This window comes from Mustela erminea, chromosome 9 (genome assembly GCF_009829155.1).
Source record: "Mustela erminea isolate mMusErm1 chromosome 9, mMusErm1.Pri, whole genome shotgun sequence".
Lineage (NCBI taxonomy): Eukaryota > Metazoa > Chordata > Mammalia > Carnivora > Mustelidae > Mustela > Mustela erminea.
Window position 1 is genome coordinate 98,723,699 of NC_045622.1, and position 25,154 is coordinate 98,748,852.

General features: G+C 35.9%; 1 protein-coding gene and 1 pseudogene across 1 annotated transcript; one reads left to right on the forward strand and one right to left on the reverse strand.

Moving 5' to 3' along the window:
- The first annotated feature begins 12,434 nt into the window (after positions 1-12,434).
- On the forward strand, positions 12,435-13,707 carry LOC116600303 (olfactory receptor 4P4-like). Its single transcript, XM_032360464.1, has one exon. It carries the CDS (start codon positions 12,435-12,437, stop codon positions 13,359-13,361), a length of 927 nt encoding a protein of 308 aa, XP_032216355.1. The 3' UTR covers positions 13,362-13,707.
- A 4,759-nt stretch (positions 13,708-18,466) lies between these two features.
- LOC116599884 lies at positions 18,467-19,166 on the reverse strand (annotated as a pseudogene).
- Between the last annotated feature and the right edge of the window lie 5,988 nt (positions 19,167-25,154).

Below are 25,154 nucleotides of genomic sequence, written 5' to 3' on the forward strand. Positions count from 1 at the left end.
TAAAAAGAAAAAAAAACTTTTTACCTTGAAAAAATCATCACCTATTTCTCTCTGTGGGAATGGAATATTATAAATTGCACAATGAACACTAGTGACATGCAAGTATCATTTTTTTTTTCAGATTCAGAATTTATCCATCTCTAGCAGTTTATCATTGATCGCATTTGCTGATTTTCCTCTTGCAATGGTCACACTTCAGTAGATCTTAGTTGGCAGGGTTTTAGTTGATGTCCTCTTCTATTTCAAGACAAGGCATATATGAAAAGGAGCGTATGTTGGATCTAATTTAGGTACCTCCCCAGAGACATTATATTCAAAATATATCCTAGATATGCTTCTGATATGGAGTTCCTGTGGTTGCTGTTACCATGTGTATTGTCAATAGAGATTATGGTCTAATTTCAGCTCAGAATTTTGTGATAAAGATAGTGGAACTGCCAACGTGATGGAATGTGCAAACTCACCAGGATTTTTTTTTTTTTAATGTCAGTATCTTGATAGGGAAAGAGTAGGACTCTGACATCTACAGTAGACATATTTGTGTGGGTAAGAGAGAGAACAATGAATTCACAGATGAACTTGCAAACTTGTAGTTGTCATAAGTAACTCTCCCTTAAAAGATGGCAACAACAGTCTTCTCTTGCCTAGATACCTTGTGACTACCTCATTTGAACAAGCTGTCAGACAATGATATCTGGTTTCTTCCTGAGATTCCTCCCACACCCTTCATTGCTTCCAAACATCTAACCAGATGCACTTCACAAAAGAAGGCCAAACAAGAAAGTCAAATCTTTCTCTATGAGGACATGTCATACATGAGGAAATTGTAGGATTCTATGGCTACTATGTGCAAATGTGACCTTGGGGAACACTTAATGATGGGGTGTTTTCAGTGTGGTAAGATAGAAGTTTGGAGTTGAGGTCTATCCTGATCAACATTTTCTGCAGACCCATATCATTGGAGATGACCTTGTTGTTTGCTTTACTCACAGAACAATTTGTTAAGTCTGTGGAAAGAACTGTAAGAGAGAGTTGCCAAAAGTATGAAAGACCTGATTGTCCATTTTTTTTTTTTAATCTTATGTATTGGCATGTCTTCAAAGTCTGTATTATTCTTGGGTTTGCTAGTTTAGGAGTGAATATGATTTAAACTCAATTCTTATTCAAAGGGCCCTAATGTAAATTGCTTGAAATAATTAGATCCAAAGTTTCTAGGCAGAAAAGTATCCCATCAGGAAGTCATCAGTGTGTCCATATGCACAAAAAAATATTCAGAGAAAATAAGCCCAACTGAAAGAATTGAAATGACATGACAACTGAGGATTGAGCATAGGGGGTGTGTGTGTGTATGTGTGTGTATGTGTATGTATGTGTATATATATACACATAGATATATATGTGGGTTATCTTTATTTTTATGCCTCTTGGCATTCTTAGAAACATCTTTACTACAAGTTTTCTTGAACACATCCTCATATGCATTGCAGAATGGTATAACTTCTATTACTGATACTACACTGTTCTCAAGACGGCTTGCAAGTTCTTATTTTTCTTAATGGCAATCAAACTACAATATTATAATGTATCAGATAAACATGCTGTACACCATAAATTTATACAAGCTATTTCAATTTCTTAAAAAGCAGACACTCTTTTTGAAAAGGCTATCTTGAAGATAAATTTTGATTCAAACATTGGAGGAACTAAGGCAACCTTGGTGGGCCATGAACATAATAATATGTGAGATCCCCTATGTAAAAATGTACTGACTTTAAATAATTTTGCCTACTGCTGCATGTAATGCATATGAACATGGAATCTTTTGAGATGAAAAACTTACTTAGGACTTGAAAGTTGATATTAGGAGTTGAATTGTGTCCCCTAAGGAAAGAATATTTTGGATTCTTAATCTTCACAATGTGACCCTATTAGGAATAGTGTATGTGCCTGACAATTACACTTTTTTTTATTTTAAAGATTTTATTTATGAGGGAGAGAGAAAGTGAGAGAGAGAGAGCACAAGTAGAGGAGCTGTGGACAGAGGGAGAAGCAGACTTCCCTTGAGCATGGAGCCTGATGAGGGAGCTGGATTCCAGAACTCTAGGATCATGACCTGAGCCAAAGGCAGACACTTAACTGACTGAGCCACCCAGGAGTCCTGGATTTTTTTAAATTATAATTTAAAGTACTAACATTAAGCTTTGATGGCTGAGGCATCCATTTCAAAGACCTCTCATCTGCAGTGAACACAGTGCCAGGGACACAACTAGGTGAGGGGTCAGGCTACCCCACCAGTGAAGTCCCTTTTTTGGAAAGCCCTGGGTGACCTCTAAGTGATCATTTGGTGACTCTGTGTTTTTCTTCCTGGACTTTATATTTTAAATTCACAAGTAGTGAACCCGCAAATAGTGTTACCCTACTCTTGATCCCAATAAAGACAGAATATCAGATTGGCAAGCTTTTACTGTCTCTCCCTGACTCTGCGTACCTGTGGGGCCCCAGGCCTGTAATGTACCCTCTGTGACTTGGGAGTAATAAATCCTGTTTTTTCAGTGCCCCCTCATTGTTTCATGTGGGAAAAGGAGGAGAAACTGAAAAAGAAAACAGGCCACTATTTGGGGTCTCAGAATTGCAATTTGGGAAGCATCGATTTGGTATAAGCAGGAAAAGTGTCGCACTTATGTGGGGAAAGCAAAGGGTTTTTTAAGAGAGAGAAGAAAGGAGTAATCAGATGATTTAGATAAAGGAGAGAGAGAGAAAGAAACAAACAATTTCATTTGGTACTGACAAATGGTACTGCTCTTGATTACTATCTCTTTCATATCTTTCTTTCTTTCTTTCTTTCTTTCTTTCTTTCTTTCTTTCTTTCTTTCTAGAGAGACAGTTCAGGGAGGTAGAGATTGTCAGAGAAGGAGGTAGGGAGTGAGTTCCAAGCAGGCTCCACACCCAACACAGGGCTGGATCTTACAACCCTGAGATCATGACCCTAGGTGAAGTTACGAGTCCATGGCCTTACCCACTGAGCTACCCAGGCACCCTGTCTTTAATTACTAGCTAATTGATTATTATATTGATGCTGTCAAACAAATGTATTCCTGGTATGGAGTAGTTAACTTTTCTGTCCTCATGAAGTTCATTAGTATTATGGTCCTTACGATAGTTGTTCTTTTGGATTTTATGAGTAATTGCTTGTAAAAATAATTAGTGTTCTGTCCTAGTTCAAGAGTTTATTCGTTAGAAAGGAAAATGGAGCTTCAAGATGGGGTCTCCTGTCTCTAGAAACTTCCTAGCTGGCAGTCAGGGGGAACGGGGGGAAGGTCAGCTCTCAGCTCCCAGAGGGCTTTTCATGTGGCCTCTCATCTTCAAAACCAGGGGTGGTGCATTTTAGTCTAACTGTACTTTGAATCTCTCCTACGTACTTTTCTGTTGCCAGTCAGGAAAAATTCTCTTCTTTTAAAGAGCTCATGGGATTAGATAGGATTGAAACATGTAACTTAAAGTCAACATGCCAGTAACCAATTACATTGTTGGAATCCCTTTAGACAAGTAATTCTGCATTAATATGTGCTATAATATCTAGTCCCCAGGGCTAGGGCAGGAAATTCTGAGGGATATTTTGGAATTATTTCTACCACAGTGTAAAAGAAGTTTTAAAAATCATAGCTTTAACTTGGGAACTGAAGAATGAATAAGTCAATATTTATAAAACGAGGATTGTTCTATCCCTATGAAATATGCCACTTTTGCATCCTCTTCCAAATGTTATCTATGTGGAAATTGAGGAAATATACATAACATTTTATATTAACTTAATCCTTGAATCCAACTAAATGTATGATCTTCATCAAGTAGCTTACACAATCACTTCAGCTATAACAAATTGTCTGCATGCATGAACACGTCAGTGTCATGAATGAGGCCTTGGAGTGTGGAATTTATATTTCAGTGTCATAGAGTTTTGGGCAGTGAGCAGTTGTCTTATTTTGTCCTTGAGTATCAGTGACTTAAGTCTAAGGGTTGTGACTGGAATGCTTTGTCCTGGAGATATTTCCAAGTTTCTTTATAAACCGTGTCAGAAAGTTTCTAATAACAATAGTTAATAATAGCACTACTACTACTACTACTACAACTACTACTACTAATATTGATTATGTATTTCTAAAGTATGATAAAATAGAGAAGAATCTAAATTCCAGTGAGATAAGTGTCTTACCCGAAGCCACATTGCCTGTGAAAGGTACACCTGGGATTTAAATTCAGACTCTCTGGTCAATGTCTGAGGTGGTAACATGAATCATCCTGGACATCTGGCAAATGCATCTCACATAAAACTGCCTTTTCTACTAAATATTTAAGCTGCATATCTAATTAGATTTTTGACACTGTTACCATGGTGCATCCTTCTGCCATTTTCAGTGTCCATTCACATGCACATACACGTTGTGTACACATAAAATCAGTCTTCCTTGCAGTGTTTGTAACATCAAAAGCAAAGAAATTAAATTGTTTAGACAGTGAAACAGACTCATATGTGTATTTCAGTAAAAAATGAAAAAAAAAATCCTTTAAATATTATGTTACTTTTCCATCCTAAAATCAAAACTATAAAAATTAGAAATTTATTTTGTTAGTGCAATTGAGGTTCTACTATAAGTAGACTGTATATGTTGGAAAATAAAAGTATGTATCTTAAGTACTACAGTTAAAAAATTAAAGAGTTATTTTGAACTATTCAGTACATTATTATTTTAATAAAAATTCAAATACACTTATTAACGCCTTACTCTGTATAAAGTGTACAATTACTGGTCACAGTCATTGTAGGGTCAGTAAAGCATCTTAGCAAGGTCAAATTCTACTATACTAGTTACTAGCTGCCTAGTCTTATCAATTATCTCTTTGTGCCTCTGTGGAATATTAAAATATCATCTCATGAGGTCAGTATGTGCATTATATTTTAAAAATCCCTTTAACATCCTTAGCACAATTGCTAGTGCTTTGTAATGACTTTTCAATTACTGCTATTGCTCTTGCCATGATCTAAATTTAAATTATTAAATAAGGTCTGCAAATCATTAGAGCCTATTTTCATTGAGTTAATAGTTTATTGAGAAAATGAGAGAAGAACACCAATATTTAAAGAAGACACACAAAACCTCCCAAAACAAAACAAACCAACCAACAAAAAAAAAACTTTCAGACGATCTATGAAAGGGAAATCAAATGATCTGGTGAAATTAGGTATTGTGAGTGTAATGGGATAACTTGGAGCATGACATTAGGTTTCAGAAAGGTGTATATTGTGGCTAAGCTTTGTGGGAATGGGGACATTTGAGTTTGACCTTAATTATTTTCACAAAAAGCTGAAACCTTCAATATTAGTAAATAATTAGCCTCGATGGTGGAAGCAGTGGAAGACCTGTAATAAATATAATGGACGCATTAGGGTTCATTCCTTGTGTAGAGAAGAATAAGGCCACTTTAAAAATTTTATCACTGACCACGAAAACTGTATTCGATGTTTAACATCATATATTTGATATTTGAAACAAATTTGATATTTGCTTTTGAAAAACCAAAGAAATGCAAATTAAAATCATCTGAGTTTATTTTTACCAGCTTTGTCCAAGAATTCCATTCCCATAGGGATTGCCATGGACAGGTCCAGTGCCTTTAAATACTCTTCCTGACTGTTCCCCTGTAGCTTCTCCAAGAGTCCCCAACCCTGTATATTTAGGGAAGTAGACACTAAGGCTCATTATTGCACCAAAGGGGAAAAAAGGACAAGACAGAAAGGGCCAGATTCAGTTGAGATTTTCCTTCCAGTTTTATGATATACTTCTCATTCTTATTTGAGTATTCATAGTTAGTTTTTAAGAAATTTTTTTTCTTATTTTTTTATTTTTTGTAATTTCAAGTTTTTATTTATATGCCAGCTGCTTTACATATAGTGTAATATTAATTTCAGGAGTAGAATTCAGTGATTGATTACATTTTAAATATAATTTGACTATCCACAAAGTATGAGACTTCTCATTACCTTTTTTTGTCCCAAGAGATCTACCATCTTTTGATTTTGGAGGTTTGTTTTTTTTTTTTTTCATTGTCATGAGTTCAAGAAGACAAGGATATCCCTTTCACTATTAATTGGAATTGGCTGATACTAAAAATGTGAATTCTTTTTTTTTTTCTTCTCCATCTTTTCTTTATTCTTACCTTTATTATTTTTGAATGCCTGCACCTAAGTCATCTCTTTGAGAAGCTACAGAATCATCCATCCATTTTCATTTGTTTTCTAAGGTAATTGTTTGTTTGCTTATTTTGCATGAATAATCTAGAAATATATCCTCTTGGTTACGATTTCTTTTATAAATTTTAGGCTTCTAATTCATGTAACAATTTGGCATTTTAATAGTTTACAAACCATCTTTAAAAAGTCCATTGTAGTAAAAACTGAAAAATGAGAATGCTATTTTGAAATCCTGGTTTCAAACATGGGACTCTTTAGCTGTCACTTCAGGAGGCTAGGAGAAATTGTGGAATGTTGTGTACTCTTCTTTGGACAGAAAAGCAATGATAAAAACAAACAGACAAAGGTTTGGAAAAATAATATAAATAATATAAACAATATAATAAAGAGAATAGTGAATGTAAGAAAATGATGGAAAATTAATAGATAATTATGATAAATCAGTAAATAAGTTAGAAAATCAATTGATTAAAAAATATTTATACTTTGCAAGTGTAAGGATCCATGAAAGCTACAATTCCTTATTTTCTTAAGAGGAAATAGATACCAAGTGGATGTGAGGAACTTTTTCCTAAGTCCCATAATCAGGGAGCAGCAGATCAGGACAAGAACCTCCATTTCTTGCCTCACTGTCCCACAAGTCTGTAATTCTGAGTCATAATCCCTGACATTTGAAATGAATAAGGATTATATGGAAGAAAATATCAGGGACAACAGGTAGAGAAGTTCAACTTATATAACTGATGACTATTTCTCTAACAAAGATAGATGTGATATATATTAAATTTTTTTTAAAACCTGCAGAAAACTAGAAAATGAACTAAGTAAAATAGAGGGATAAAATATTTATTTTCTTGAAGTGTTTGCTTCACTTATTATTCACTTATTATAAGAGAGAGATTATCATTTGTAGGTTGTTGAAGGTCATCATGAATAAATTTTTACTTTTATTTCAGTTCTTCCATCTGTGAAATTGGAAATCTTGTGTCCCATCACAAGTCTTGGCCATTAGTTTGGGATTTTCAATAGTGGTTACTTGTCAAAATACTTGTATAACTTCTATAGAAATCTATATTTAGTGGTAAGTTAAATTCATTGAAGAAAATGTGTTACCAGAGCTCCCTTTGTCCTATGAGTTGTGAAGCATTTATAGAATATTAGTCATTTTTAAATTAATAAGAGTTCATAGTTATTCTTATGATGTATTATATGCACATATCTGTAGCTCATTGTTTTATATGAATATTTTAATTTGATCCCCACAAGATTCCTATGTGATAAGTACTATTATCACTGTTTTACAGATTTAAAAAAAAAAAAAGACTCAGCAGGTATATAACTTGCCTAAGATTATTCAGTTTTAGTGGACCATATATTGGAATGCATTCATCCTTATTCAAGCACTCTCTCCCACCATGATAACCTGCCTCTCTCGCAAATACGGTTGCCAATTTCACTTTAGGAATTGAAGATGAGCTAGACAGTGTTGTGTCCTAAAAAATATTTTCTGTGAGACAAAGACACCAAGATGATCCTGAAAATCAGGGGTTATTTGTTTTCCTCCTTTTAATGCCTTTTTGGAAGTTGTGGTGAGGGAGAGTGAAAACCAGTGTCCTGCCCCTTTGAAAATGCTGCCTGGTGTAGATTTCCTTAATGAGCTTGTTGCAGCAGAGAGGAAGATTGCAGGTAAGTAGAAGTTTGCAAGTGACAGCATTTCTACTCATTCCGTACATATCAGAAGTTGTTAACCTTTTGCATAACATATCCTGGTATTCAGCAATCTGTGTTGCAGAATTGTTGTTTCCTTCTGTTAAAATAAAAATAAGAGCCAGAGTTAGTTCAGCAAAATAAGGAACCATGAAAAGAGCAAATTACTAAATTGAGTCCTAAGTAATAACAGCTAGAAATTTAACCAATCACCTCGAAATTTCTTTAAATCCTATCAGGATTATAAATGTATAGCTAGAGGTACTAGTGCTGAAATAAAGACCAAATCCATATAGAGGTTTAAAAGAGATACAGATATAGGTGTGTTGCCTTATATCAAATATGTCCTTGTGAAGGTGTGCGGGAGTTGGGTTTATGTACCTGTCCAGTTATATTTACATTTCTATGACAGTTGATGACATATGCTTGAGGAAGAGCAACTATGTATAAACTTGATAAAGTCATTGAGGAAAAAACATAATTAGTGATTAAAAAGAAGTTATTTAATTTTACTGACTTCCCATAAAGGTTCACTTTTTATTGTGCCTCCTTTCATTTTTTGTGTGTTGTGTTCCTCTTAAAATGTACTATAAAATTATGACTTTTAAAATTAACTTTAATTACAGAAGTAATAATGAAATGTAGTCTCTTTAATACAGAACTTAAAATATTGAATATCCCTTAAATCTACTTTGGCCATCACCTCCTCTATTTCTGAGAAGTAAATCTTTCCTTCCACATGTTTTTCTATTAATTTATAAAAGCAGAGGTTCTCATAGAAACTACATGATATTCTGTGGGGTGATTGTTTTTAACATGCATGTTTTCATACTGTGATTATTTTTGTGCACTTTATTATGTTTTTTACACTAACGTGTATCTTAGTGTTTTCTATCATGGTATATGTTTCACAAGGATCAAACATTAAATTTGTCTAGTTTTCAGTAAAGAACATACCATCCCTTATTTCCATTCTATGGTCAGGTTTTAGATAAGCTTCTCTTTTCCAAATTTGAAAGAGTCTGTGAAGAATATTCTTTTGTATGTTTTCTGGGGTGGTTTTGTTGGGCTGCTCATTAAAATTTTAATGGACAACCTTGTTTAATTTATTTTTATTTTTTGTTTATTTTTTAAAGATTTCATTTATATATTTGCGAGAGAGAGAGAGAGAGGGTGAGAAAGCGAGAGAGAGAGCACAAGCCAGGGAGAGAGGCAGAGGGAGAAACAGACTGCCCACTTAGCAGGTAGCTGGACATGGGCTCAATCCCAGGACCCGGGGATCATGACCTGATCTGAAGGCAGACACTTAACTGACTGAGCCACCCAGGCTCCCAATAGATAGACTTTTATATTTTATTTTTATGAAGTTGATGAGTGGGACTATACTATCTCATTCTTGTGAATCTGCATTTCAATGATTGTAATGAGGTTGAATAGTTTTATATATGCTTTTGGACAGTTCTGATTTCCTTTCTGTGCATTGCCCTGTCAAATACTTTGCTTTTTCAGAAAATTGGACTATTTGCCTTATGTGATTGATTTTAAAGGATTTATAAATATTGATTCCCATTTGCCACTTTTAAAAAATGTTTGGTGTATATGAAGTTGTGTCATATAGCAGGTTTAAAAATAGATTTTACATTTTTTTTGAATTTTCCTTTTGTGTTTGCTTTGAAAATATTCTTACATAAGATAGAAACCTATTATAATTATTTCTAAAATCTTTTTATACTTTTGTTCCACATATTTGTATCTTTCACCCATCTGGATTATAATGTTTTGTGCCTTGTGAGGTACAGTATATTCAGATAGAGATTCAAATTCTTAACATCAGCTACTAAAATTCACATCAATTTGAATTATGTAGAGTTCATATCAATATAAATTTCAACTTCAATATGAAATAAATTCCCATATATATGTGTTAATTGTTGACTATCTTTAAACCCAGCCATGGGGCGCCTGGGTGACTCAGTGGGTTAAGCCGCTGCCTTCGGCTCAGGTCATGATCTCAGGGTCCTGGGATCGAGTCCCACATCGGGCTCTCTGCTCAGCCGGGAGCCTGCTTCCTCCTCTCTCTCTCTGCCTGCCTCTCTGCCTACTTGTCAAATAAAAAAATAAAATCTTTTAAAAAAATAAAAAATAAACCCAGCAATGTCTTTACCTACAATTTGTTTCTGATATTTATTTATTTTTGAGAGAGAGAGAGTAAGAGCAAGAGCAAGAGGGGTAAAGGGAGAGGGAGAGAGAATGTCAGACTCTTTGAATGTGAAGCCAAACACAGGGCTTGATCTCAGCACCCTGAGAGAGCGACATGAGCCATAATCAAGAGTTGGACACTCAACTTACTGAGCCACCCAAGCACCCCTACATACAATGTTTTAATTGCCATAGTTTGATAATATACTTCAATTCTGGAAGGTATATCTATTTTCTTTGTTCTTCCTTTGAAAAAGTTAGCTTAACTACTCTGCGTTTTAATTCTTTCTGAATTTTGAAATCAGCTTTTCATGAAAAAGTTTGTCAGGAACTTTAATTATTGCATGTACTGATTAATTTGGGAAGAACTGACATCTTTCTTATAGTGACCTATCCTAACTATAAACATGGTATAATCTTTTAACTTCTTATAATCTTTTTATATATTTTAGTACAATTCTGTATTCAATGAAGGAATTCTATTTTTAAGGACAGAATAGATAAATCACAGATAAAATGATCTTGAACTGTTTATTTAAAAAAGTTGACACCATAATCCAGAATTATTATGACTGGTTTTGATTATGTGACAGTGAATTTTCAGAGATTTTTGCAAAAAATTAGGCTATAGTTTGTTAATCTGTGGTTCATGTATGGAATTCAACCCAAAAAGCCCACAAACTCCCTAAGACTCAATTTTTTATGCTCAATGTTCATTTTTCTAAAATAATCTCATAGGAACTCACATTATAAAATCAAAAGTAAAAAAGCATTATTCGGTTGCTGTTATAACCTTTCAGAGCAGGCTGGCACATTTTATCAGTGTGTAGAGTTCATGCTTTGTCCATGTGGGCACTGAGTTTAACAGTTTTTTTTTTTTTAAGATTCTATTTGTTTATTTGACAGAGAGAGATCACAAGTAGGCAGAGAGGCAGAGAGGGGGAAGCGGGCTCCCCACCAAGTAGAGATCCTGATATGGGGCTTGTTCCCAGAACCCCAGGATCATGATATGAACTGAACAGAGGCTTTAACCCAATGAGTCACTCAGGTGCCCTGAGTTTAACAGTTTTGTGATACTTTATTTATTTATTTTGCAAAATAAAGTACGAGATACAGTTTAATACTTTGCACCGAAAAGCCTGTCCTTTTTAATTAAAATATTTCAGGATTGGGATCCCTGTGCCTATAGTGAGCCTGTTAAGGTGAGAAAGTGGCTCAATTCAAAGAAATACAAGGTGGTAAAACAGATCTAGTGAAAAAGAATCTTTGGAGGCAATTTGCCCCTCCAAGGGTGCTGTCCTACTAGGAAGTGCCAGAAAGTGGGACATGAAGGGATGAAAACTCCTGGGTTAAGCTGGAAAGTGAGCAGAGAAATGAGGTCAATTATAGGAAGCCACAAATATGGTAGAACCCTGTACAGTACAGCAACCCTTTTCCCCAAAGATCTGATCATCACCCAATGATCGTGAAAAGGTGGTAAAAGCACTTTCTGAAATTAGCACCTGAAGATCTAACATTTGAAGCTAGTAACTCAGGGCACCAGGGTGGCTCAGTTGGTTAAGCAGCTGCCTCTGGCTCAGGGCATGATTCCAGGGTCCTGGTATGGAGCCCTCCCTGCTGAGCAGGGAGCCCATCTGCAGCTTCTCTCTCTCCCACTCCTCCTGCCTGTGCTGTCTCTCTGTCAAATAAAAATAAACTCTTTAAAAAAGATAAAATTATGAGCTTACTGATGTCTAAAGACATTACTGAACTTCCAGGATTTAGCACAAATTTAGTCACTGGGGAACAATTGAGAACAATAAGACTGCCCTTGAAGAACAGATAACCTCAATATTGTTTTGAACCAGAGATTCAAAAATCACTCTTAAGGTATACTACTGCAATTACACCTCAAGATTGACAAAAAAAAAAAAAAAAAAAAAAAAAAAACCACAAACAAACAAACAACAACATTTCATCTCCTAAATTATTCATCTTCTTGTTCATATTAAGTATGAGTCTTTGGAATTTATTATTTTTTCAATTAATTATTTGTATTATTATTGTTAGTATATGTCTACTCTAATGAACTTTATCTACTTAGAGGGTGTAGATTGTGTGTATTTTGCACACTGCTTTCTGTACCCCTAGCACTCACTATGGTGTTTGTATTATAATAAATTTTCAATATGTATCTGTTGGATACATGAATGACTTTTAAAATAAATCAATAGTTTTAGAAGTTGACTGTTTTCAGTACATTAACTTTCTCTTCTACATGATCAAACCCACAGAAGCAATGGGACATGAAAACATCACAGAATTTATCCTCTTGGGACTTTTTAGTGATGAGGATGCAAAGGTCACCTGCTTTGTGGTGTTCTCACTTTGCTACATTGTGATTCTGTCAGGAAACCTGTTCATTCTTCTCACCATCAGAGGCAGCCGCCTTCGTGAACAGCCCATGTACTTTTTCCTGAGCTACTTGTCATTCATGGACGTCTGCTTCACTTCCACAGTGGCTCCCAGACTGATCACAGACCTATTGGCTGAGCAGAAGGCCATCTCCTACGACAGCTGCATGGCCCAGATGTTTTATGCCCACTTCTTTGGTGCCACTGAGATGTTCATCTTGGTGGCCATGGCCTATGACCGTTATGCAGCTATCTGCAGACCCCTTCACTATATGGTCATCATGAACAGACAAGTATGCTATGTCCTTTTGATGGCCTCGATTCTTGGGGCATTTCTCCATTCAATCCTACAGGTATTGATTATTATTGATCTTCCCTTCTGTGGCCCCAATGAGATAGACCACTATTTCTGTGATATTTTCCCTTTGCTGAAGCTGGCTTGCACGGACACTAGTCTGTTGGTTATTGTGGTCATTACCACCACAGGAATGATATCCGTTGTGACCTTTGTTGCCTTGGTAATTTCTTACATCATCATCCTGTCCACCCTGAGGACACGCTCATCCCAGAGCTGCCGCAAAGCACTCTCCACCTGCAGCTCACACATCACTGTTGTGTTCTTGTTCTTCCTGCCCCTCATCTTCACGTATGTCCCCACAGCTGATTCTGTCAGTAACGACAAAGTTTTTGCCCTATTTTACACCATGTTTGCTCCCATGTTCAACCCTTTCATCTACACGCTGAGAAACACAGACATGAAGAATGCCATGAGGAAAATGTGGTGCCGAGACACACGGTTTGAAGGGAAATGAATTCTCTGGAGTTCAAACCCTTGGCTGGGGCTCATTCTATCCACAGAATCCTAATGTCAGCAAATGCAGCAAGTAGAGAGGTGGTTTGCTGTCATCAAACGTTGTCAGATGTGAAGGGAGAAGGCCCCTCAACTACTTCTTCCTGTTTCTTTAGTTTTCTGACCCCGAATAAGGGGAACAAATCGCATGAGTTCCAGGTCCCTTTCAGCTTTGATATTGTACAACTTATGTATTCTGGAACTTGGTGTTCTGGAACATTCTGTCCTTCATGATCCCAGACATAGTGGAAGTTATAGCACTTTTATCAGGGCACACTCTAAACATTGTGGGGTTTGACAGTTATGCCCTGCTTTAGGATACAGATTATTAAAAGACCTTATGGAGAGAGAGAAAGTGTTCTTAAGTACTCTATTTTTCAGTGGTGTCCATTGCAATAAAATAAGGAAGCCATGCTTAAAAATTTAGGTGCTTTTTTATATTTTAAGTCTTTTTGAATAAACAATGCTGCAAAAATAATGTAATCCAATGGAATCACACTTTTAACACTGTCCTTATAAATGTTATTAACATTAACTCTTAGTACCCTATTGATGGTGTATTCCAGAAATTACAAGTTTCAAATTAGATAATGAACATCACTTTTCAGTCATTTAAATGTAATTCCATGGTGTATTTATAACTTCATTTTAAAAATCCCTCATGAGTATATAAATTGATGTTTTTTTTGTAAATGTGTGAAGTGGAAAATCTCCCATTCTGTAAAGGATCCTGAGTTTAAGAAGTCACATAGCTTAGTGTGTCTGGATTGCTCAGTAGGTTAAATGGTTAACCAACCATTAAAGCATCTAATGCTGGCTCAGATCCTGATCTCAGGGTCCTGGGATTGAGCCTGTGATCTACTCCCCGTTCAGAGGGAGTCTTCCTGTCCCTCTTCCTCTCCCCTCCCCCCTCCCCAGCTCTTGCTCTTTCTCTTTCTTTCCCTCAAATAAATAAACAAAAAATAAATAAAAATAAATAAATCTTTAAAGAAAAAAGTAAGCAGGCACCTAGTTGAATAGATGGCCATTTAAATACTTGGAGTGCATTTTGTTAATCCTCACTGCTCTTTATGAAACAGTATATTTTGACATTTTGTCCCCACCATTTACACTATGCAAAACTGTCTCCGTTCTACTCAGGCAGGCTCTTATAGTAGTGGCACAGACTTGAAAGGCACAGACTTGCTATATTCTGGTGCTCCATCCTCTTTATCACAGTCCCCACAAAGAAACTGTGTTGTATTTACTTGAAGTGAGTGTCCTTTGTGCAACAGAAATCTGGTTTGGGCTTTTGTTGGAGAGTATAGTCAGTACATAATGTTGCATTATTTTCAGGAGTACAGCCTAGTGATTCCACAAATCTCTATGTTTTGCTGTGCTCACCACAAATATAGCTGCCATCTTTCCCCATGCACTGCTACCATGATAACACAGACTATATTCAATATGCAATGCCTTCTATTGCCTTGACTTATTTATTCCATAACTGGAAACCTGTCTCTTCTACTTCTCTTCACCCATTTTGTCCAACCTCCTCAACCCACCTGCCCTCTGGGGATCATCATTTTGTTTTCTATATTTATGAGTCTGCCTGGTATCTGAGTTTTAAGGTGAGGAGTACATTTACAGAAATTAGCCATAGTTGATTATTTCAGCAATAGATTTTCTCTTCCCAAAAGACCCTTACATGTGTATTTCATGCAAGATAGGGAACTTAGAACATAAGGGGAGGCCAAAAAATAATGAAGTGTATTGAAAAGGTGATAATAAAGACAATAACAGATTAAATCAGGATTTTGTTTTGATGTTGATCTAGTGACAATTACATCCTGGTGGGATTCTCCAATTCAGAGATGTGAGGGTAAACAGAAATGTCTATAGCTGCATGGGCTAGTGCCTAATTCTGGTGGTTTTGTTTTTGTTTGTTTGTTTGTTTTTAAATAGTCTATTATTGATGCATATGTAGGCTGCATTCTCTGGTAATGGAATAAATTTGCTTATTGTAACAAATTTCTGTTTCGTTTTTCCCCAGGAAGACAGGGTTTAAGAGTCCATGTGAACCTGGCTCTTATGCATCTTTTGTTCACTGTCTTCTTATAACTTACCAAAAAAGGAAGGGTGGAAAGGAACATACTCAAGAGTAATAAATATGTTCCTCTTTTCCAGTGTGTTATTCATGGATGAAATAGTGAAGAGGAAGGTTGCCTGCATGCTTAGGTATTTAGAATTTGACTAATTTAACCATCTGGAAAATAAGAAGGTTGCCATTTATTTTTGTCAGTGAGGGCTCTAATCAAAGTGCTATCTGGCATCTTTTAACAGTAAGGTTGTAAAATTACAAAAACTAAAACTCCAGTGGATGGCAGCCAGTGCTGTGATCATATGTCTATGAAATAAAATTGTATAAACCACATTCACCCTTACTGTAATGTAACTGAGGATAGTCTAGGTTCTAGTGAAATAAATGATCTCTTTCCAGGGAACCAAGAGTAGACTCTCTGAGCTCCTCTGATTGGGATTGGCCCTGAGGAACTTGGTGAACAGGAATAAATGTATAAAGTTATTGGTAGAAATCTGAATACTATTCCATATGTCTTGTTCTTGGTCTTTGAGAGTAATAAATCCTTCATCTTTTGCCTTTTTAGGGATGTCAGAACATCAGTAGAACTAATGTCTCTTGGTAGTCATAGAAGACATAGAAGAAAGAGTATTGTGGAAAAAAGTTACAAATGGCTAATATTTATTAATTCCTGTTCACTCTTCAAGAGTGTAGTTTGGGCTCTACTGGTTGTTTTAATGCAGTGGTTGTTTCTCAAAAACAAAAGCTTCAAGGCCTCTGAAGCCAAACTTGAGGGATTATACAAGGTCACCTTTACCATCTTCTGTTCATGTGGTTAAAGGTTACATGAGAGACGTCTCACAAGACAAGATGTCTTATCTGGGCAGCTTAGTGACTGCACAGTACATCAACCAGTAAGCTTCATAATATTGCCCCCTTCCAAAAGTAGTGAGAACACTGAAAACATGATATTTTAATGAATTTATTTTAAGATAAACTTTGACAGAAGGAAACTATTTTTATTGAAAGGTTTTCCAGGTAAGTAATTGGGAACAGCATTAAAAATGAAACGGAATCTTGTCACAGTTACTAAGGTTGTGGTAAAACCAAATACACTGAAATCATTTTTTTTTGTTTCTATTTAGATTCTAATTAGCTAACATACAGTGTAATGGAAGTTCCAGGTGTACAATTTAGTGATTACACACTTACATAACACACACAACACTCATCAAAACAAATGTACTCATATTCCCATCACCTTATTAATCTGTCGTCCTATTAACCTCCCCTCTGGTGACCATTAGTTTAATCTCTACAGTTAAGAGTCTGTTTCTCGGTTCGTCCCTCTCTCATTGTGTGTACCTATATTCATTTGTTTTGTGTCTTAAATTCCACGTGAGTGGAATCATATACTAGTTTCCGTTCTCTGAATGCCTTGTTTTGCTTAGCATAATACTCTCTAGTTCCATCCTTGTCATTGACAATGACAATATCTCATTCCTTTTGAAGACTGAGTAAGAATACATTTTCATTTCCCAGAAAATATCCATTCATCATTCAGTGGACACTTAGGGTGTTTCCATAATTTGGCCATTATAGGTAATGCCAATATAAACATTGGGAGGCATGCATCCCTTTGAAGAAATGTTTTTGTACTCTCCGAAATCAATGAATTTTATAAAGTTCATTATATAACTGATGCCATGCACATATTCAAACATGACTGCTAATCTGGTCTACTCAGTATAAACACCAAAATCTATTGGAAATTCATTTTTTTTAAAGATTTTATTTATTTGACACACAGAGTGATCACAAGTAGGCAGAGAGGCGGAGAGAGGGGGGAAAGCAGGCTATCTGCAGAGCAGAGCTAGATGTGGGCCTCCATCCCAGGACCCTGAGATCATGACCGGAGCCTAAGACAAAGGCTTAACCCACTGAGCAACCCAGGCGCCCTCTATTGGCAATTCTAAATAGTGAATAGGCTCTAATCCTTTTCTAGGAAAGCACAAACAGCAAAGTGGCTTCCTGCTTCAAATGTAGTTTCTCTCTAAAACTAGAGACAAGTATCTTGAGTACTTCTCAATGCCTTAGATGATATCTCTTATTCCATTGATATGACCCAACTGTAAATGAAATAATACACATTTTCCTTCAAATCTTTCTGTACCTTAATCTCAGAAAATATGTCAAATCCATGTTGTATTTAAATTCTCATTCAGTCTTGACAACAAACGTTATTTTACTTCCTTCTTAGCATTGTAGAGAACTCTTGTAGCACCTATATCTCAGTCCAACAAATGAGCTGAATATCATGAGGTCTTTGTAATACTACATTTAAAAAATCCCATACATAATGTCTTAGTTATCTTAATAGTCAAAGGAACCATACAAAAAATTACTTAATAAAGAAACTACACATATTTATATATACAGCCTTTCAGCTTTTAGTTTGCTAGTATGGAACTTTTTAAGGATAAACTAATCATATAATGAAAGGAATTTCTTGACACATCAAGTTAGTTCCTTTGCTCTGTTTGTGTTCAGCAGAAAGCAGGATACATTATATAGAATGTGCAATAGAGAGAATTGTAAGTCATAGACAACAAGCTCTACTTTATGTATACTCACTATTTGAACAGGTGTGATTATAAAATTTCTTTCTCCTTATCAAACCAGAGTGCAGAGTGAGATGTGAGGAGTAATTCATAATCAGTAATATCAGAATTGAGCTCTCAGGAAAAGTAAGAACCAGACCAGAATTTTGAGGGAAACTACTAGTTTGAGGGCATAAGTACAGAGAAAAGTAAGGAAATCAGCGGCACTATATTAGGGTGTGTTGGGCAAGTGAAGATATTCACCATAATATTTGTAATAATCTATAGGGATTAAGTAATCAGACAAATGCCTCAATTCAGCTTTTGCTTTCTGTGGGTATTTTGATATACCATAGCTTTCTCATGGCCTTTTTCACTTCTGCATTCTTTAGTGTGTAGTAGAGTGGTTTAGAAAGGGGTCCCAATAGTATGAAATATGGACACCATCTTGCCCGTGGGGAAAGTGGTCGGGGGGCATGTATATATGAATATACATGGACCAAAGAATAAGAGTACTACAATGATGTGAGAATGCAAGTAGAAAGAGCTTTTTCCCTCCCCTTTGCACCGTGGTTCCACAGTGAATGCAAGATGACAATATATGAGATCATCAGAATCACAAACCTGCTTCTGCAAATGACCGACAGCAGGTTGATCACATATGTGTCCATGCAAGCAAGTTGTAGCAAGGGCTGCAAATCACAGCAGTAATGATCAAACAAATTGAATTCACAGAAAGGCAGTCTCAAAGCCAGGATAATCTGGATGATAGAATGGATAAGAGCCTCTACCCATGCAAGAACAACCTGGATGGTGCAGTCCTGCCATCTTGTGATGGTTGAGTAATGGAAGGGCTTACAGATTGCCACATGGTGGTCCACAGCCATGAGGATGAGGACAAAGATCTCCATGCAGCTAAGGAAATGTAGGGCAAAGATTTGAGTCCGATCTCCATGCAGCTAAGGAAATGTAGGGCAAAGATTTGAGTCCTGCACTCATTGTAAGATATGGTTCTTTTTGCAGAGAGTGAATCCACAATTAGTCTGGGGAATGTGGTCATTGAGAAACAAGAATCAGCAAGGGACAAATAAAATAGGAAAAAGTACATGGGGCTCCCAAGTTCTGGCTGAATTTGATGGTCACAATAATCAGGAAATTCCCTACCATGGTTCCCACATATAAAATGAAGAAGATTACAAGTACCATCTTCTGTTTCATAAGATCTTGGGTCAATCCGAACAGTATGAACTCAGTTCTACTGTTATTTTGTTGCATAATTTCAGGCAAAGTGGAGAAAGTAGGTAGCAGGTAGGAAATAATCTGCAAAGAAAGAAATATTAGGAAATGAATACTCCATTTGGAGGTCAAATCCATATGCTTGATCATGGAAGGGCCACTTACCAGTGTGTAACCACTGACCTCCCATGTTGTTTTCTTCTGAATAAAGTAGAAATCATAATATCTATTCACCATCTATTCAGCTGATTGCTTATGGAAACAATGAAATACCTCAATAATGAAAGAGTATGTGTTTCTTCAGGCATAATAAACATTAATTTAGGTGATTTGGTATGAGAGGGTATCTTTATGAGCTGAATGTCTTTCTTAGTTTATAGCAAAATCCTTTTAGGACAGGATGTTGCCAAATTAAAAAAACTCATGTATGATTCACAAAATGCCCTTTCACACTACTTGAACCTGGTAGTTCAGTTATAAAGTGTCTTCTAGTAAATATTATGAACACTCAAGGAAGGATGTAGAAACATTTGATATCCTTTCCCTTACTGAAGCCTGAGAGGGAGAAAGAGAGAGAGTGGACAAAGGAGAAACAAACCATATTTATGCAGTGAACATTCAGTCAATTGGTTCAGTCCATCGTGAAATTATTTTTAATCTGTTAGCTTGACTAAGTTTATTTCCTGTTACTTTAACTCTCTATAATTTCTAGTTGCTTGTAGTTTAAATTCGGTTTCTATAATAAAGCTTTGTACTTTTGAAATTATACCATGTTGTCCAAAGTTAAATTATTTGCCTTGTTCAGCATTTTAATGGGCCTTTCAACATGTTTTCATAAGATATAAGGAAAGACTGAGACTAAAATGATAAATAGAGAACATTTGACATAAATCAAAATATTCTTTCAAAATTTCATGTTATTTTCAACACAGGGATTTTTTGAAAAATTTGTATTTTATTTTTTAAATTTTTATTTATCTTTTCAATTTCTTTTCAGTGTTCCAGAATTCATTGTTTATGCACCACACCCAGTGCTCCATGCCATACGTGTCTTCCATAATACCCACTACCAGGCTCACCCAACCTCCCGTCCCCGCCCCTTCAAAACTAGATTGTTTTTCAGAGTCCACAGTCTCTCATGGTTCATCCCCTTCTCCAGTTTTTCCCAACTCCATTCTTTCCATCTCCCCATGTCCTCCATGTTATTTCTTATGCTCTACAAATAAGCAAAACCATGCGATAATTGATTCTCTATTCTTGACTTATTTCATTCAGCATAATCTCTTCCAGTCCTGTCCATGTTGCTACAAAAGTTGGGTATTCATCCTTTCTGATGGAGGCATAATACTCCATAGCGTATATGGACCACATCTTCCTTATCCATTCGTCCATTGAAGGGCATCTTGGTTCTTTCCACAATTTGGCAACTGTGGCCGTTGCTGTTATGAACTTTGAGGTACAGATGGCCCTTCTTTCACTACATCTGTATCTTTGGGGTAAATACTCAGTAGTGCAATTGCAGGGTCATAGGGTAGTCTATTTTTAATTTCTTAAGAAACCTCCACACTGTCTTCCAAAGTGGCTGTACCATTTTGCATTCCTACCAACAGTGTAAGATGTTTCCCCTTTCTCCACATCCTCTCCAACACACATTGTTTACTGTCTTGTTAATTTTGGCCATTCTAACTGGTATAAGGTGGTATCTCAATGTGGTTTTGATTTGAACCTCCCTGATGGCTAATGATAATGAACATTTTTTCATTTGTCTGTTAACCATTTGTATGTCTTCACTGGAGAAGTGTCTGTTTATGTCTTCTGCCCATTTTTGACATGATTGTCTGTTTTTTTGTTGTTTGTTTGTTTGTTTTTACATTTTGAATTTGAGGAGTTCTTTATAGATCCTGGATATCAGCCCTTTGTCTGTATTGTCATTTGTGAATATCTTCTCCCATTCCATGGGTTGCCTCTTTGTTTTGTTGACTGCTTCCTTTGCTGTGCAGAAGATTTTGATCTTCATGAAGTCCCAAAAATTCATTTTTGTTTTTGTTTCCTTTGCCTTTGGAGACATATCTTGAAAGAAGTTGCTGTGGCTGATGTTGAAGAGGTTACTGGCTATGTTCTCCTCTAGGATTCTGATGAATTCCTGTCTCATGTTGAGGTCTTTTATTCATTTAGAGTTTATCTTTGTATATGATGTAAGAGAATGGTCGAGTTTCATTCTTCTACATATAGCTGTCCAATTTTCCCAGCACCATTTATTGAAGAGACTATCTTTTTTCAACTGTATATTTTTCCCTACTTTGTCAAAGATTATTTGACCAAAGAGTTGAGGGTCCATATCTGGGCTCTCTACTCTGTTCCACTGGTCTATGTGTCTGTTTATTGTCAGTAAAATGAAGTCTTGGTGATCACAGCTTTGTAGTAAACTTGAAATCAGGCAACATGATGCCCCCAGTTCTGTTTCTCTTTATTAACATTTCCTTAGCAATTTGGGGTCTCTTCTGATTCCATACAAATGTTAGGATTGTTTGCTCTAACTCTTTGAAAAATGCCAGTGGAATTTTGATTGGAATGGCATTGAAAATATAGATTGCTCTAGGCAGTATAGACATTTTAACAATGTTTATTTTTCTGATACATGAGCATGGAATGGTATTTCCACCTTTTTGTCTCTTTGGAGCTATCTTTTTTAATTACTCCCTTGATTTAAGAGGTAGCCACAATTAACCACTATGTCAATTTTATCTTCCTTGGAACTGAATCAGGCAAAGGGAGAAGCAGTTTCCTCACTGAGCAAGGGGCTTGAAACTGGACTTGATTCTAGTACCTTGGGATCATGACCTGAGCTGGAAGCAGATGCTTAGCCAACCAGCCACATGGGAATCCTGTTATTTTTACCTTTATAGATAAATTTTTGGATGAACTTATTTTTATAACACATAAAAGATTAGTGGGATTTTGTTGAGAGTTGCATTGAATCAATATATCATTTTGAGGAGATCTGAGATTTTAGCAGTAATGAGCCTTCCAATTCCTGACTGTGTTATATCTCTCCAAATACTTACTTTTCCTTTGACATTTTTCATTAATATTTTGTAGTTTAAGTATACTACAGCATATATTTATGCATTTTATGCCTAAGGAGGTCATGATTTTTATTGTTAGTTTAAATGGCACATTTTAAAATATCAATTTCAACTTGTTTTTTGTTAGTTTATAGATACATGATTAATTTTTTTGGATCATGTATGTATCTTATGACCTTACTAAACTCACTAATTAATTCTAGTAACTCTTTTTATAGATCCTTTGAGATTTTCTAGGTATGAAACTATTTTGTCTTTGAATAAGGAAATTTTAGACAATTGGTCTGATTATTGTTCTTGTGATGTTCTTGTTTCCAAGTGTAAGGGTTATGTTGGATGAATAAGATGAGTCAGGGAGTATTTTAATTTCTCCTTATTCTTGAACATATTTATTTAAGATTGGTACTATGGTTTGATTAATTTTTATATAGGATAATTGATAAATTTGTATGGGAGTGAAATTTTTTGTTTTAGGAGGGGGAATTTTAAAGAATTAATTAATTAATTAATTTAACAATGTTAGATTATTCAGTTTAAAAAAAATATATATTTTTTTTAAGTAATCTCTATACCCAACATGAGGCTTGAACTCAAGAGTTCAAGATCAAGAGTCACATGCTCCAATGATGAGCCAGCTAGGCACCCCTGATTATTTCAGTTTTTAATTATTTTTCTGTGTCTCTTTAGAAAGTTGTAACTTTCATAACAGAGCTCCACTTTCTTAGGTGGCATAAATTCATTTATGATGCTTTTTTGTTATCCTTTTCAGATCAGTAGAATGGAGGGATATAGCTCTCTTCATTCTTGATTCTTATGCTTTGTTCTTTCTCTTAGTTTTTTTTAATCCATTTTGCTAAGAATGTATCAGTTTTATGAATCTTTGAAAGAACAATCCTGGGGGCACCTGGGTGGCTCAGTGGGTTAAAGCTTCTGCCTTCGGCTCAGGTCATGATCCCAGGGTCCTGGGATCGAGCCCCACATTGGCCTCTCTGCTCAGCGGGGAGCCTGCTTCCTCCTCTCTCTCTGCCTGCCTCTCTGACAACTTGTGCTCTCTGTTTACCAAATAAATAAATAAAATCTTTAAAAAAAAAAAGAAGAAAGAACAATCCTGGATTTATATATTTCCTCTATTCTATGTTACATTCCAGTTTTTATTCAATTAATTTCTCACTCCATGGTTTTTATCTTTTATTTAGTATTTCCATTCTACCCAATGTTCTTTGGGTTTATTTTGGTTTTCCTTGCTCAGGTTCTTAAGATGGAGGCTTGAATTCATTTCATGTAATGTCTCTTGGTTCCTAATACTTCTATTTACAGCTATCCATTTCTTTTGAAGCACTCCTTTGACCGCACCCTGTAGACACACAAACACACACACACACACACACACACATACACACACACCCTTTTAATTATCTTTCTGTTGAAACTTTATTTTAAAAACTATTCACTGAGATGTCAGGGTGCCTCAGTCAGTTAAGCATCTGCCTTTGGTTCAGGTCATGATCTCAGGGTCCTGGGATCTAGTCCCTCACTGGGCTCCTTGTTCAGTGGAGATTCTGCTTCTACCTCTACCTGCTGCTCCCTCTGCTTGTGCATGCTCTCTCTCTCTCTCTGGCAAATAAATAAATAAAATCTTAAAAAATAAAAATAAATAAAAACTATTCACTGATATTTCTTCTTTAATTTATGGTAATTTAAATTTATGTTGTTTAATTTGTAAATAATTGGGAAACAGTGTTATATTTCTGTTGAATTTCATTTTATATATATCCTGTATGGTTTAAGCCCTTTAAAATGCATTGCGGTTTGTTTTTCGGCCAAGTGTAGTGTGTATTTTGGTGAACATTCTCTGAGCACTCTGAGAAAAGTGGAAACCTCCCACAGTGTTTTCTCCCTCCCCACTCCCATAATAACACAGGCTCTATCAAATTGTCTGTGTGCCCTATGTGACAAATTCAAGACTCTTCCCTTAGGAGAGAATCTTGCTTTATCCACATTTGAGACAACTTTTAAATGGGTCATACACAATTTACTTTTGTGATGCCCTGGAAGTCAGTTTAGGTGTCTGTGTGCAAAGACATAGCTTAAGTGTAACCAGAACAGCTATGCCTATTTTGAAAGTCATGCTTGAAAGAATAGAGTTTTCACATATTTCATTTCTGTCCACACTGGACATTTCTCTTTTGGTGATTCAATCTTAAGTTCTTTTGTGATTTCTCGCCAAGAGGAAAAGTTTAAGTTCTGCTGTACATGATTATTATCCTCGTGGCATCTCTGGAGATGCAGGTCTACCCTCACAATTATGATGAAGGTCCCAATGAATTTAATTAGGGAAGAATCAGTCTTGGAAATGTACCAGTTCAATGACTCAACAATCTCTGTTGTAGTTCAAATGCAGATAAACTGTTTACACACCATTGTCTCAACCTAGGAGTATTTGGATTAGTGTTCAATGACCGGCTTTATCAGGAATTGAAAGGAAGGACTCAAAGCATAATGAAGTATGTATATGAAATTATTCTCCATACAGGGAATCCAAGGTTTAACTATGCTTTGTGAAGACAGACCAGTATAACTGACCACATGACCACATAAACTTTTCTAACAATTCACAACTTTCTGTCCTGCAAAGTTAAACTTTTTGTTTTTTAATATATTTTTTTAAAAATTTGTTTGAGATGGGGTACCTGGGTGGCTCAGTGGATTAAAGCCTCTGCCTTCACCTTCTTTTCCACTGCTCTCGCTAAACTGTCTGCCAGCTTACACTCAGT

What these genes read in the sequence shown, in the direction of transcription:
- LOC116600303 (XM_032360464.1), top strand. Translation starts at nt 12,435, where the DNA reads ATGGGACATGAAAACATCACAGAATTTATCCTCTTGGGACTTTTTAGT.